Source organism: Leucoraja erinacea, chromosome 9 (assembly GCF_028641065.1).
Source record: "Leucoraja erinacea ecotype New England chromosome 9, Leri_hhj_1, whole genome shotgun sequence".
NCBI lineage: Eukaryota > Metazoa > Chordata > Chondrichthyes > Rajiformes > Rajidae > Leucoraja > Leucoraja erinaceus.
The window spans coordinates 30,822,037-30,837,800 of NC_073385.1; the positions used below are offsets into that span (position 1 = coordinate 30,822,037).

At 41.6% G+C, this 15,764-nt stretch overlaps 1 protein-coding gene across 4 annotated transcripts in view; it reads right to left on the bottom strand.

The window, feature by feature from the left end:
* The window catches only part of slc35f4 (solute carrier family 35 member F4), a 92,361-nt gene that overhangs the window by 24,210 nt on the left and 52,387 nt on the right, over nt 1–15,764 (bottom strand). For 2 of the 4 annotated variants that reach the window (XM_055640488.1, XM_055640490.1), the window contains 2 exons: nt 8,671–8,807; nt 5,338–5,557 (listed from right to left, as the gene is read on the bottom strand). In XM_055640488.1, the coding sequence (XP_055496463.1) occupies nt 5,338–5,557; nt 8,671–8,804 (354 nt within the window). In that variant the 5' untranslated portion in view covers nt 8,805–8,807. Of the gene's footprint in view, nt 1–5,337; nt 5,558–8,509; nt 8,808–15,764 lie in introns of all 4 variants that reach the window. The other 2 variants (XM_055640487.1, XM_055640486.1) reach the window with 1 other exon arrangement.

Here is a 15,764-nt window from a genome sequence, read left to right on the forward strand (position 1 = left end):
AAAGTTTGTAGTGCAATCAAAGATACAGTTAAGATCATGATTGCTGAGATATTGGTTAGTATTGTGCAGTGGTTAAGCACGTGGTATTTTTAATGATGAGAACCAACATAGCACCCAAACTTACACAGGGTAATTCTCCAAGTTTACATTTCTGCATTATAAAGAAATGTGCAATATGTCCTAGTGATCAGGGATGTGTGACTGGTGGGTAATATTCCTGACAGTGACAACTTTGTAAACAAACAAGCTAATATTAACATACTTTCTATTCCTTAAATATTTGCAGGGTACTTGATATTGCCGATTGTCTTACTCCGGAAATAATTCTTCTGTACTTGTACCTCCTGAACCACCTGAATCCACACTAGAATTGTTTCTAATATGGAATCCTGCCCATTGGGCAGCTTAAACAAACCTACCACATGAGATCTGTAGCTACAAGAACCAGTCGCAGGCTGTGAGTCACCTCTTGACATCCCAAAGCCTTCCATGAACAAAGCACAAGTCAATAGAGGGATGCTGCAATGGATTTGTCTCCACTTGCTTGGGTTGGTACAGTTCCTACATCACTGAAGAAGCTTTGAAACAGTGGTGACGGTGTGTAGGGTCTACAAAATACACTGCAGTTTCTTGCTTCTGCTACTGCAACAGCACCCTCCAGAAACACACCATAAAGGACATGGATCAGATGCCTGGGAAATACCAAATGTAGTTTCTGATCTGCATGTCATTGGGAATGGGAGTGTATCATCATACTTGGATCTAAATCTTGTAATTTATTTCACCTGCAAGGCAGGAGTAGATTCAACAGGACTAGCAGTTTAGGAAGATCGCTCACCACCCCCTTCTCAAGGCTATTTAGAGATAATGAGTAAATGCTGGCCTTGCCAGTAATATCCTAATCCCCAAAATGTATAATTTAGAGATCCAGCATGGAAACAAGCCCTTTGGCCCAAGCCAACCATCAATCACTCTCCAATCAATAGTTTCTCCAATCTGCCTAACATTCCCGTCATCCCAAATTCTGGGAAATTAGCCTGTGCTGCGACTTCGTTTGGGATCAAAGAAAAGTTATAAAATGTACTATTCTTAATATATGAATTGACATTTTTTCTGACATACTGTTTTGTGTTATTTTGTCTTCTCAACCCTTTGCAAAAGATAACATTTAGTAGTTTATAGTATGGATGTAACAAAACACACACTATACATAAAAGATGAGCTAAGGAGATGTGGATTAAAAAAAACCATACATGACAACATATGAAATAGTATAGGTGCGGTTTAGAGGGATTGCCCAGGTGCGGGCAAATGGGGCTAGTTTGGATGGGGCATCTTGGTCAGCATGGACAAAGTTAGGTTGAAGAGCCTGTTTCCGTGCTATATAATTCTAAATGAGATGGAGTTCCATATGTCTGAATATTTTTCCAGTCCAATATAGTTACAGCAGTCAGCACATCAGCCAAGGCAGTCAGAATGATTTATGAACTGTAGACATTTCTTGGAACATGAAGTGTTTTAAAAAAATCAGCAGTCAATTTATCTCAACATGAATACTAATGCTCACCATTTGTCACTTGTCAAAATTCTGTTGGTATTTCAGGGAGCTACACATTCAGAAATTAGGCTGAATGGTCTGACAGTTACAATACGATTCTAACAAAGATATAGTTGAAATGTCTTCGCTGTGCGATCAGCAAGGGTCTGCCTACATTTTGGTGATGGTTTAGTCGTTTCACATGCAAGAGAGGGTGGGTAGCCAGAATACACTTGGACAGGTAAACGGATAGGAAAGTTTAAAGGGATATGGGCCAAAAGAGACCGCAGGTGCTGGAATCTGGAGGAAAAAGCAATTTGCTGGAAGAAAGCGGGTCAGGCAGCTACTGTGGAGGTAGAGGGGTAGGTGATGTTTTAGTTCAGGACACAGCATCAGCACTTAAGTTTTGTTCAAGATTTTGCATCTGCAGTTCTTTCTGTCTCCATAATATGCACCAGCCCCTCTGGGATTTCACAATCATTCATTCTGATATTAGTTTTTGGTCTGATATTGGCAATGTATCAAACATTAGTACCATAGCAAAATGAAAATTGCTTCACAGCATTCCTTAAATTGAAAACCATAAATTCATTTTTTGTGTTCATGCTAAGTAAAGCCAATATTTAGATCCTTAATTTTTATGCCAAAAATAAAATTGCTGGAGGAACTCGGTGGACCAGGCAGCATCTCTGGAGGTGAAATAGACTGGCACTCCTTTTACAGGCTGATCGGATACTTTTCGGGTCGAGATCCTTCTTGTGTCTCCTTTTTTATGTTGTGACTCCATTTAAATTACTAATATTGTGAACGAGTTATGGGTAGAAAAAGTTTAGAGTGATTATGTGCTAAACGCGAGCAAATGGAGCATGTAAATCAGCATGAACAAGTTGGAGTGAAGAACCTGTCTCCATGCTTTTGAGTCTAGGACTATGAGCCAATTGTTGATTTTTTTTTCTATCATTGGCCATGAACACACTACCGACTGTGTAGGTCTATATCTATGCGCAGGGCAGCATGGTAGCACAGCAGTAGAGTGCTACCTTACAGTGCCAGAAAACTCAGGTTCGATCTGACTACGGGTGCTGTCTGTATGGAGTCTGTATGTTCTCCCTGTGACCACGTGGGTTTTCCCAGGGTGCGCCGGTTTCCTCCCGCACTCCAAAGACGTACAGGTTTGGATGTTAATTGGCTTGGTAAAGATTGTAAATTGTTCTTAGTGTGTAGAATGGTGCTAGTGGATGGGGTGATCGCCGGTCGGCATGGACTCGGTGAGCCAAAGGACCCATTTCCGGGATGTATCTCAAAACCAAACTGAACTAAATCTCAGCACTACTGCTCCAAGCTGCAAAGATGTTAATGGAATCACTGCCACACAGTGCCAAGGACCCGAGTTCAATCCTGACTTCAAATGCTGTGTTTGTAGAGCTTGCACGTTGCCTATGAATGTGTGGGTTTCCTCTAGGTGATCTAGGTTTCCTCCCACATCCCAGAGTATTGTGGACTAGTATGTTAATTGGCCTCTGTAAGTTACTCACTGTGCGTTGGTGAGTGGTGGAATCTTGGGGAAATGGGAGTGTTGAGTAATGTACATTGAAACCTCAGCCAAAAAAAACAAACCATTGCCTCCACTTCCTCAGGAGACTAAGTAAGTTTGACATGTCTCTAACGATTTGTTCCAACTTTTGTTGATACACCTTGTAAAGCACCATGTAAATTGCATCACAGCCTGGTTTGGGACCAGCTCTGCCAAGACCTGCAAAAAAATGCAGTTGTGGACATAACCCAGTCCCTCCCACAGACCCGACTCCCTATCATTGACTCCAACAACACTTCATGCTGGCTCGGGAAAACAACCAACATAATCAAGGACCTTCCTCACCGTGGTCATTACCTCTACTCCCCACTCTCGTCGGTCAGAAGATATAAAAGCTTGAAAGCACGTACCACCAGACTGTTGTCAGATTACTGAACGGTCTTCCCATGAGTTAGAGCCTAGTCCTGATCTTCCAATCTACCTAATTGTGGACACTGAACTTTTTCTCGGGAACTGTCATGCTACAATGCTATAACACTATACTTTGCACTCTGGTATTCTCTCTTTGCTGTTCCTGTTGTCCTCGTTTACGGCTTGAGTGTGTATAGTATTGGCTGAATTAATTGCATAACACGTAAACAAAGCTTTTAACTGTATCAATAATAATGTGACAATGGTAACAAAGCAATAACAAATCAATAAATGGATGGCTGATGGTTGAAGTGGATACTATGGACTAAAGAGCCTGTCTCTATGCTGTCTCTCTCCATGATTCTAAAACAACAGAGGTTTGCATTACTAACTCATAAATATAGGATGAAGGGATTTGTACCACACTGAAAGGTAGTAACGTACAGATGACAACATTATCAGAAATAATCATAGCAATAAGCATTCATTTTCTGGTAATTATTGATATAATTGAGGTACAGTTATGTGAGTAATAATTTCATCGTCAGAATACATATAGACTGACTCTGCTAAAGAAATGTCAAAATAAAATCAATTCTAATTACAGATTGTAATCCAATTGCTCCCAACAAATTAATTCACATTATAATAAAGCCAATAGTATTAACTAAAGGAAATTGCACAAAATAAATTACTAAAACATATGTCTATCATAATTAATACTAAACTGGCTGAAGGACTTTTAATTAATTGACTGACTATGTTAGTTAATTAAGAATTCGGTCTTAAATGTTACAAAACAAGGAACTCCTTTCCAGTCTCTGAAGAACTGCCCCCTGAACTAGAGTGTGAACCAGAGTGATTATCACATGGCAATCCCAAGGGAAATGCAGTCATCAAAATCAACTCCTGTGCCTGCTCTTTTTTGACATCAAAAAGCCTGCAGTTTTGTCATTCTCCTGAGGATAATGCTGTTCAAATACAGCTACCATCAGTAATTTATCACATGCAGCAGAAAATAATCACTTCCCTGTAAAAAAGTCCAAAGATGGATCCCAACATCTAAAAGGTCGCCTTGTCTATTCCCTCCCCAGACGCTACCCGACCTGCTGTGTTCCTCCATCACTTTGTGTGTTCCCTGCAGAAAAGTCATGGCTGGTCACCTCACCACCACTTTCTTGCATTGACTCCACTCCTGTCCATGCCCCTAATATCCACAGATCTCTGATTTACATCTGCTACCTGATGGCACACAATCTGTGATTCCCACTAAGAGGCCCAGCACTGCTCCCCATCCCAGTGAACCCAGCGATCAAGCAGGGCCGCCAACATTGGGTGAGAGTTGGGAGTGAGAAATTGCGAGAGACCAAGCCCAAGGGAGTTTAGCGACTGAGGTGTGGGGGGGGGGGGGGGGGGAGTGGAGGGGGGGGTGAGCGGGGGGAGGGTGTGGGAGGGGGGTGTCCTCCCCCTCCCATTGGTATGGAGCTTTTGCATTTTTCAGCTTAAAATTGTGCAATCTGGTGCACACTGTAGCGAGTATTTTAACTTACACTTGAATGCAATATTTATGCTTTAAATTGGATTAGCTAAGAATAAGGTTAGGCTAAATTATATTCCTAATTACATTCCACAGTAGAGCCAGGCTCTGATCAACAGATGCTGCACATGAATGATCTTAGTATATTCACAAGTCATACTCGCAAGTTAATTTCAGTGATTGACAGCATGAGCTCATTTATCAAATATTTTCTTTAAAGCTTCTGAAATAGATTTTGCGGATGTTAAAGACTGGTGCATTTTTATAACCTGTGGAAAAAAAATCCTGTCATTGAAGCCATTAATCATAGGTACTTACTCGAACTCCCATGAACTTGTCTTTGAGCACAATCCAAGACAACAGGAAGACAAATGCTTTGTTGCAACAAAAGAGAGCAGAAACATCTGTGGCTGTTAATTTCCTCAGAGCCAGTAAATAGAGGTAATTAGTTAATGTCCAGAGGATAGAAAACGGGGCTGTTCTTTTCAGGAAGAGTCTCAAAGTCAGTCCCTCTTCACCAAATATTCTGCTGCACTCTCTGTAAACAAGGAACAGAGAGATTTGTAATCAGAGATACAGATAACAATAGTTTTGTTCAAACTACATTTATTCAATTAATACTCAAATGTAGATGACTGTAAAATAAATATAATTGGCGTTGCTTTGCCAACAATATTTATTTAGCATTACTGTACTTGTTGAATGACATGAATTACGCTAAGATGGTTAGCCGAGTTTGAGTCTGAAGAAAGGTCCCAACCCAAAATGTCACCTATCCATTCCCTGCATAGATGCTGCCTGGCCCACCGAGTTCCTCCTGCACTTTCAGATTTGCTCAAGGTTCCAGCATTTGCAGTTTCTTGTGTCTAAATAGTTGAGTTTGCAGATGCAAAGAACTGCAGATGCCGGTTTACAAAAAAATGCACAAAGTACTAGAGTAAGTCCGCGGGTCAGGCAGCTTCTGGAGAACATGGATAGGCGATATTTCAGGTCTGGACCCTTGGTCAGACCTGACCCGACCCAAAGCGACATTCTCCAGATTCTCCAGATATTTTGCCTGAACTGTTGAGTTACTCAGGCACCTTTTTTAGTTCACTAGAGTTGTTCATTAAATGAAATCCAGTAAGTGGACAACTGTGTCCGGATTGTGGATAGCGGCTGTTTGGCATCCAGTTCTGGCTGAGTAGAAATTTGCTGTAACTAAGCATTGGAAATACCAAATCCATCGTCATCAGTGCCCACTATAAAGTCTATTCCCCAGCAGTCTTCTCCTGATGGAGGATGAAGTAGACTGCACTTTTAACATCCTCTTTAACTACTAACATGTCTATATTATTCAAAGCCCATCCTTCACGACACTGTCCCTGTCGTCCTCTGCTGCTGAATCCATCATCCATAGTACATAGAACAGTACAGCACAAGAAAAGATCCATCAGCCCGTACATGTCTGTACCAAACATGATGCCAAGACCATCACTTATCTACATGCGCATAACCCATACCCCTCCATTTCCTGCATATTCATATGCCTATCCAAAAGTCTTTTAAATGCCACTTACGTTTCTACTTCAATCACTACCCCTGGCAGCGCGTTCCAGGCACACGCCAACTTCCATGTCAAAAACTTGGCCCCTCACATCTCCTTTAAACATTAACCCTCTCACCTTTAAACTATGCCCTCTAGTATTTGATTTTTCCAACCTGGGGGAAAAAAAATCAGATTGTCTACTCTAGCTATGCTGCTCTTAATTTTGTATACAACTATTGGATCTCCCTACAACCATTCCAGAGACGACAATCCAAGTCTGTCCAACCTCTCGATGCAGCTAATACCCCTAATCCAGGCATCATTCTGGTAAACCTCTTTAGACTTTAGAGATACAGTATGGAAACAAGCCCTTCACCCCGCTGAGTCAGCACCGACCTGCACTGCCCCCCCTACACTGGCAATATCCAACACACTATAGACAATTTACAATTTTACCGAAGCTAATTAACCTACAAACCTGTACGTCTTAGGAACGTGGGAGGAAACCGGAGAACCTAGAGAAAACCCACACAGTCACAGGGAGAAGGTACAAATTCCATACAGACAGAACCCATAGTCAGCATCAAACCTGGGTCTCTGGCACTGTATGGCAGCAACTTTACTGCTGTGCCACTGCGCTGCCCCTGAGGGGCGGCAATTCCTCTGCATCCTTTCCAAAGCCTCCATATCCTTCCTGTAATGGGCTACCAGCATCGTACACAATCCTTCAAATGTGGTCTAACCAAAGTCCTATAAAGCTTCATCATGACTTCCTGACTCATATAATCAATGCCCTGACCTATGAAAGCAAGCATACCATATGCCTTCTTTACCACGCTAGCTACATATGTTGTCACTTTCAGGGAGTTAAGGCATGGACCCTGAGATCCCTCTGTACATTAAAGGTCATGCCATAACTCCCTGTTGTATATTTCCCCTTACAATTGACCTCCCAAAGTGCAACACGCCACATTTGCTAGGATTAAACTCCATCTGCCATTTCTCCACCCATTTCTGTAGCTGATCTATATCCCGCTGTATACGTTGACAGCTTTCCTCACAGGCTGCGACTCCAGCATGCTGGTGTCATCTGCAAACTTACTAATTAATCAACCCATCTACATTTACATCCAAGTCATTTATATATATATCACAAGCACCAGCAGACCCAGGACAGAACCCTTCACAACCCCCACTGGTCACGGACATGTAGTCTGAATATTGTCATTCCACCACAACCTTCATTCTAATTCCTCCATCAGTAAGCCAGTTGTGAATCCACATGTCAGTCACTATTATTCGCACGCATCTTAATCTTCTGGATCAGCCAAGCATGGGGGACTTTATCAAATGCCTTATTAAAATCCATCTAGACAATATCTACTACCTTGCCCTCATCGGTCACCTTCGTCACCTCCTCAAAACATTTGATCAGCTTATTAAGACATGACCTGAATTCTCTTTCAAATGGGAGTAAATTCCATCCCGAAGAATCCACTATTTGAGGCTCACTGCCCATAATTCCTTGGATTCTCTCTACATACCTTTTTAAATAAAGGGACAACATTTGCTACTCTCCAGTTCTCCAGATCCTCCCTCACCTGTGGCTAAAGAAGCTGCAAAGGTCTTTGTCAGGGCACCCACAATCTCTCATCAGTTTACATACTTCTTTCAGGTCTCCCCTCAGCCTCCAGTGCTCCAAAGATGACTTCCCATCCTACATCCACCAAAACCTGTAATAAAATGCTCCTGGACATTTTACTATTTTAAAGAATGACAGATATGTGACTGTTATAATCAATTTCCAAACGTGGAAGCAAAGAATGAAAGTATCTGTCATCCAAATGTGCTGAAAAATGCAACAAAGTAGTACCTGTAATAACAAAAAAAATGATGAAGCAAAAGGGATTTTAATTGCACAAAATCTGTTCAAATTTTAAGTAAAAGAGAGAGGCTCAGTACCTAATTTTCTTAATTATTGTCCGTCTCTCTTGTGCTGTTGCAAGGTGTCCCGAGTAGTACACAGGAAAAAACATTATGTTCCAATTTGTAGAGAACCAAGTCATAAACAAAGGACAATGGAAGTTCTTGTATGTGACTTTGACAATCTGTGTGGTACCAACCCAGGAGGATGACACAGAAAGAACAACCAGAAACCCCCAGAAAATCTTGAAGAACTTGGCGGTGCAAGATTGACAACGCGTCCTGGTGCCATTATCCTGGTCCAGATTGTCGATCCGATTCTCCGAAACGTCATCTCCTGGGAAATAAAACAGAAAAAAATTGAAATGCAACAGAACTATGGTCGTACACAAAAGCATAATGTTGCAGTATTATCTCAGGCAGAAATTTTAGGCACCATTTCAATTGTCAGTAAATTATGTTCTCCAACACCAACCCCAAAGGCTTAAAAGTGCATTTTATCGTGTGAGACAAAAGATCATTTCTATTAAGACATCCAATAAAGTGTAACTCTATTTCTTAAAATAAATGACAACACAGTGATGAAGCTGACAAAGCAGCTGCCTCACAACGCCAGAGACCTGGGACCGATCCTGACCTCGGGTGCTGCCTGTGTGGAATTTACACATTCTCCCTGTGGCCACCTGGGCTTCCTCCAGTTGCTCCGGTTTCCTCCCACATCCTAATGATGTGCAGGTTTGTAGTTTACTTGCCACTATTGCCACTCTATAAATTGCCACTAGTGAACAGGGAGTGGATGAGAAAGTGGAATGACATAGAACTAGTGTAAGCATGTAATCAATGGTCGGTGTGGACTCGGTGAGCCAAAGGGCCTGTTTCCATGCCATTCTCACCAGGTCTGGTTTATATATAACATCAGGATCATCAATGTGGTCGACTATTAACTGCCCACTGAATGCCCAAGAAAGCCACTCAATCAAGTGGTAATTAGATACAGGCAATAAATGCTAATCTTGTCTACCATACACACATCTCTAAAATGTATGACATTACCCAAGTATTTCATAAAATTTCCTTGTGACCGGACATTTTACTTTGCTCTTTGAATTATAATCTTCTAGGCTTTTCACCACTAAATGACACTTTCCCACTTCCCACTTTCCCGAATGTTTTGGCGAGAATGTTTAGGGGGACAATGTGACAAAAACAGCTCGATATTCCCAAGTCAATGTTTGGAGCTCTGCTTTTTAAATGTAATATGGTTCTGCTCCCCGCAGGGCCTGCATCTCATCATGTTCCTTCATTTGGTACTTCACTGGTCTTGGAAGAGGCAACAGACCCAGTGAAAAGAAGCAAGATGGAAACACAAGGGACTACAGATTCTGGATTCCTGAGCAAAAAAATCAGAGTGCTGGATGAACTCAGTGGGTCAGGTAGCATCTGTGGAGGAAGAAGGACATATATAACATAGCAGCATAGGACCCTTTGTACAGTCTGAAGACGAGTCCTGATTTAAAACATCTGTGCATTCCCTTTAGAGATGCTGCCTGACCCACCTTCTTTTACTTTTGTCAGGTGGACCTTTGCTCTCATTTACATGCACACAGCCTGAACTTAAAGTTGGTACATAACAATTCTAAGAAGAAGCTGGAAAGTCAAATAAACCAGCCCTTTTAATTTTGGTGCCGTTAGAAGTGCTGTTTTACCTCTGGAACATACGTTCAACTTATAAGCCCATTAACAATAATACACAAATAACATGGGATCTTGTGCTCCAAGTCCACAATTCCTTGAAAGTGGGCAACATGAGTAGATATTGAAAAGAGAGCTTATGGTATGCTTGCCTTCAATGGTCATAACATTGAGTATAATGATGCGGCTTGATAGTACTTTGGTTAGACTGCATTTGGAGTATTGCATGCAGTTCGTCACCCTACTACTGGAGGGATGTAAAGGCTTTGGAAAGAGTGCAAAGGAGATTTACTATTTACTATAATGATGCTTGGATTAGGGCATATTAGCTCCAGGCAGCAGTTGGACAGACTTGGATTTTTTTTATTTATTTATTTTTTTTAATTAGAAGTACAGTAAATTACAGTAATACACATCACATATATCTTATTACATGTGTTGCACCACTTCGTTTTTCGTGCTTTAAAAAAGGTAGAAATAAAAGAAGTAAGGAAAGTGAGCAAGAGTTGTGAAGGTGCAGGAAAGTGTTGGGAAAAGAAAGCCCCTGAGGAAGAAGTTAGAGAAGGAAGTAAAGAAAGGAAATACACCCTAGAAAGAAAAGAAAAAAAAGGAGAAACAATCGCTCTATTATAACACAAAACTCTGCAAAAAAGGATATACCAACCGTGTTTTTTTTTACCCCCCGTTACCAGATCCTGGTACCATTTATTTTTTTTAATTACTATTGCACCTTATGCTTGTAATAGTTCCATAAATGCAGACCACGTATTTTGGAAGTGGTCTGCTTTGCCTGCTAGGGGGAGTCTCATCTCTTCCAGGTGTAATGTTTCGAACAGACTTGGATTTTATAATCTAAAATATCAAAGGTTGAGGGGAGACCTGACAGAACTATATGACATTTATGAGAGGCATTGATAGGGTAAAGAGTCACAACCTTTTTTCCAGGATGGATTAATCAAATACGTGAGGGCATAGCTTTAAGGTGAGAGAGGTAACGTTTAAAGGAGATGTGCAGGGCAACCTTATACTGAGGATGATGAATGACTGGAATACACTCAAGAGGAGTGGTGGTGGAATGGTGGTGGAGGCAGATACAATAGTGGGATTTAAAAGACATTTAGATAGGCACATGGATATGCGGGGGAAAGAGAGTTGTGGTTTATGTGCAGGCAGATAATAGTAGGTCTTGGCATCATGTTTGGCACAGACATTGTGGACTGAAAGGCCTGTTCCTGTGCTGTCTAGTTCTATCTCTATGTTGTGATGGAATACAGCAGAGTAAACAAGTGTTCATTGGGAAATATAACAGGAACACGATCCTCATTATGATAATTGGAAGCTGCTACTGGCGCAGGCAGTGCACTGGAGACAGCTCATTCATCTCTGTCTATCCAACATGAGTCACCAGCCTTGGCGAAGGTGTCCCATCTTGTGCTGTGACGAAGCACAACAGCTTGCAGTAATCTTCATTGTCTCACTTGGCCCTGCATGAAAACATGTCATATTTTTCAAACATTTGCTGGCAGCCAAATTTCAAGTTCCAAATCTTCATGTTTTCATACAGGAGAAGGAAAACCTAGCTTGATTCAGGCCAGCCCAACCTCAGGAAGGAATCTTGAAATCACCCTGTCGAGACTGTTTTGAGACTGAGTGCGCAAATAAAAAAATAAGTCTCGGGGAGTGTGTGAGATGACGACGAAATGGCTCCAACCACCGTGGCACAGCAGGTAATCCAGGAAACCTCCTGTGGTTGATTTTGATCCTTTTTTTTCACATGTTCTGGGGAATGTCTCTACTGTTGATCTTTTATCAGTTCTTTTCATCTTTTTTTGTTTCAATTTTTCAAACCCTGATGGAAGTATATAAAGTTATGGGAGACATAGCCAGGAAGGGTGTGGAGGCTTTGGGAAGGATGTACAGGAGGTTAACCAGAATTATGCCTAGATTAGAGGGTATAGGCTACAGGGAGAGATGAAACAGACTTGAATTATTTACTCTGGAACACCGGAGGCTGAGGGGAGACTTGACAGAACTATATAAACGTAATTGTTAGCTCTTTCAATGTCCAGGAACAGACCAGAGCTCTGCCCCATAGAAGTCTATAAAATTATGAGTGATATTGATAGGGTAGACAGTCAGAACCTACTTCCCGGGGTTGAAATTTCAAAGACTAGAGTATTAAGGGGAGAAGAGCAAACTTTAAGGGAGATGTGCAGGGCAAGTTTTTTTTTATCAAAGATGGTGTTGGGTACCAGGAATGCACTGCCAGTGGTGATGGCGGGAGTCATTTTTTTATTTAAGAGACTATTAGAGACTAACACGGTTATGCAGGGAATGGAGGGAAATGGATCATATTCAGGCAGAGGAGGTTAGTTTATCTTGGCATCATTCTCGACAGAACTGTACTGCTCTATGTTTTATGGGCCTTCAATGACATTTCTTGATGAGGAAATTAGAGATTTCATACTTCAATGCTGTTATCGTTGTGGTATGTTATTCTATTTCCCTCTTAAGGATGCTGGGTGACAGCTCTGAGTATCTACACAGTCTCGGGTGTACCATTAAGTCATGTCAGCATTGTATCCTGCAGTAAATCTATACAAGCAATCAAAAATATAACATCTAAAAGGATATCTTTTAGAATATTTCTCATTTTTATCATTACAATGTTTTCAACAGAAAACGAGTAGGTCATCAATGCTCACAAACTACACCCCACACTGTCAAATAATAGGCCAATGGAAAAACACAGAGATGCAAGGAACTGCAGATGCTGGAATCTTGAGTAAAACACAAAGTGCCGAGGGAACTCAGCGGGTCAGGAAGTATCTGTGGAGTGAATGGGCAAGCAACATTTTGTGTTGGGACAAACTTTTTGGAAGGGTTTTGACCCGATACATTACCTGTCAATTCCTCCAGCACTTTGTGTTTTAAACAGAAAACATAATGTTAGAAACATTAAGGGTGGCATGGTGGCACATCAGAAGGGTTGCTGCCTTACAGCACGAGAAATCCGGGTTCGACCCTGTCTACAGGTGTTTGTCTGTACGGAGTTTGCACATTCTCCCCATGACCTGTGTGTTTTTTCTCTGGGATCTCTAGTTTTCTCCCACACTCCAAAGAAGTACAGGTTTGTAAGTTAATTGGCTTGCTATGATTGTAAATTCTCCCTAGTGTGGGTTGAGGATAGTGTATGTGTGCGGGGATCGCTGGTCAACGCAGCCTCGGTAGGCTGAACGGCCTGTTTCTGCGTTGTAAACCTAAATGAAACTAAACAGTGAATTCTCCAATTTTGGGTAACGTGCCCACGTTTGTTCCCTCCTCTCTTTCCTGTGCTCAGCCCTGTTGTGAACCCATTTCTCTTATTATCCCATCCCCTTTCCCCTTTCCCCTTTCCCCTTTCCTCCATCCCCCTCCACCTCGCTCCCTCCCTCTGGCTTATAGTTCACTCTTCTTCTCTCATTATCTGACACGCTTTTCTCTTTTTTTCACCTCTACTCTCTGCCACATACTCCACCCATCTGCCTATCAAACCCCCCTCCTCACATGTAACCACATATGACTTGCCAGGCTTTGTCCCATTCCTATCTCTCTATTCCAGCTTTCTCCCCCCCAATACAATCAGTCTGAAGGTCCTGACCCAAAACATCGCTTATCCATGCCCTCCAGAGATGCTGCCTGACCCGCTGAGTTCCTCAAATACTTTGTGGGTTTTTTTGTGTTATAAATCCCTCCAATGGTATGTGGTTTTTAAATTTGTAAGATTCTGAAACAAACATTTCTTTGCTGCCTGAAGCAATCTTTCATTGTCAATCTCACAATTAATTGAAATTCCCTTTTGAGCATGCTACTGATAGATTATTGTTCAGATGCAGATATCTGGAACCAATAGCTTCCGAGTGGTTGCATTCTGTACTTAATCCTGACGATCACAGTGACAACTTATTATTGATGCTATCAATCTAGTCACATCCAGCCGGGAACAAGAATCATGTGTTCTGCCGAGGAGTCGATACTGATTTATCTTTTTAAGAGCCGTGAGATCAAATGCATCGCTCCAACTGACATCAGTTAATTAAAAACTGGTTCCAGATCAGACTCCAGCTTTTATATTTCGAGGACACTGGTGGGAGAGGAGGCATCGTGTTGTATTTGCGATAAATTTAATTTTCAGAAAATTCAGGCTTTGGGTCAATGCCAGGAGAAAGTAATTAATTGCTAGCTCTTTCAACATCCAGGCATAGGCATTGATAGGGTAGATGACCAGAACCTATTCCCCAGGATGTAAATGTCAAAGACAATGGTATGGCTTTAAGTATTTCCACAAAACATACACAATCAAATCACAGAAATTGCTAGAAAAAACTCAACATGTCAGGCAGCATCTGTGTGAAGAGCAACCGTTAATGTTTCAGGTCCAGGACTCCTTGGCCAAAGTTGGCAAGACAGAAAACAAGTTAGTGTTCAGTAGCAGAGAACGTAGGGAGAGATGCTTTCATTCTTAAATATTAAGTTCCTCAGGTAGCAAAGATAATAAACAAGCAGGTCAAATCTGTCTAGGATTTCACTGCTGACTATTAATCAACAAGGCAAAGAGCCCCTTAGCATTTCTGAAAGACTAAGCAAGTGTGTAAATCAACACAAAATATTCTGTGTGAACACTCACATGAAACTGAGTATTTCAAGCAATTGATGAACAAATCAGCCCAGTATTCGACATGCCTTTGGGATCAGGATTTACAATATTATCCCACTCACCAATCCAGCAGATGAAAGGCATGATGGAGATTTTCTTTTACTTCTCAGTCATGGAAGGATTTAGGAAAAATAACCCCAGTACAACATCAGCAGCCCTCATGGGATCACGAAAAGCCACTTGTATGAGGTGAAAGAATACTTGTATTAAATTAATCAACTTTCAACAGGAGCAAAACTGCTCAGGAACAATTTAGTTTTGTGATACAGCATGGAAGCATGCACTTCGGCCCACCGAGTCCACGATCCCATTCTATATTATCCCACATTTGCACCCACTCCCAACACACTCAGGCCAGTTCTTACAGAGGCAAATTAAGCTAAAAACCCACAAGTCATCGGGATGTGGGAGGAAAGCAACCACCCAGAAGAAATCGACGCAGTCACAAGGAGGACATGCAAAATCCACACAGACACCACCCAAAATCAATATCGAACCCAGGTCTCTGGCGTCGTGAAGCAGCAGTGCCATTGTGAACCAGCTGTGCCATTGTGCTGCCCTTCAACAACTGTTTTTCTTCCTGCCAGTGACCAAAGTGAAGGTGTAATTTCTAGACATATTTTAAAAGAAAAACATACTGGCCCATATTAACTTTGTTCCACACTAAAGTATTAGATTAACACAGTGCTGGAAGTTGACATAGCTAACATAATCTTTTTGAAGAATGGATGGGGGAAGATCAAGTTTGAAGTTACTGCCCCTTTTTCTGTTTGCTGTCATTCCCACTAATTCTGATGATGGTTTATCCGACAAGGTCTTCTGGCAACTAAAAGCAATCCCCACACAACAGGAGAGATTGGTCTAACTGTTCCACTCAGAAGCTAATAGTCAACATACACTGCAATG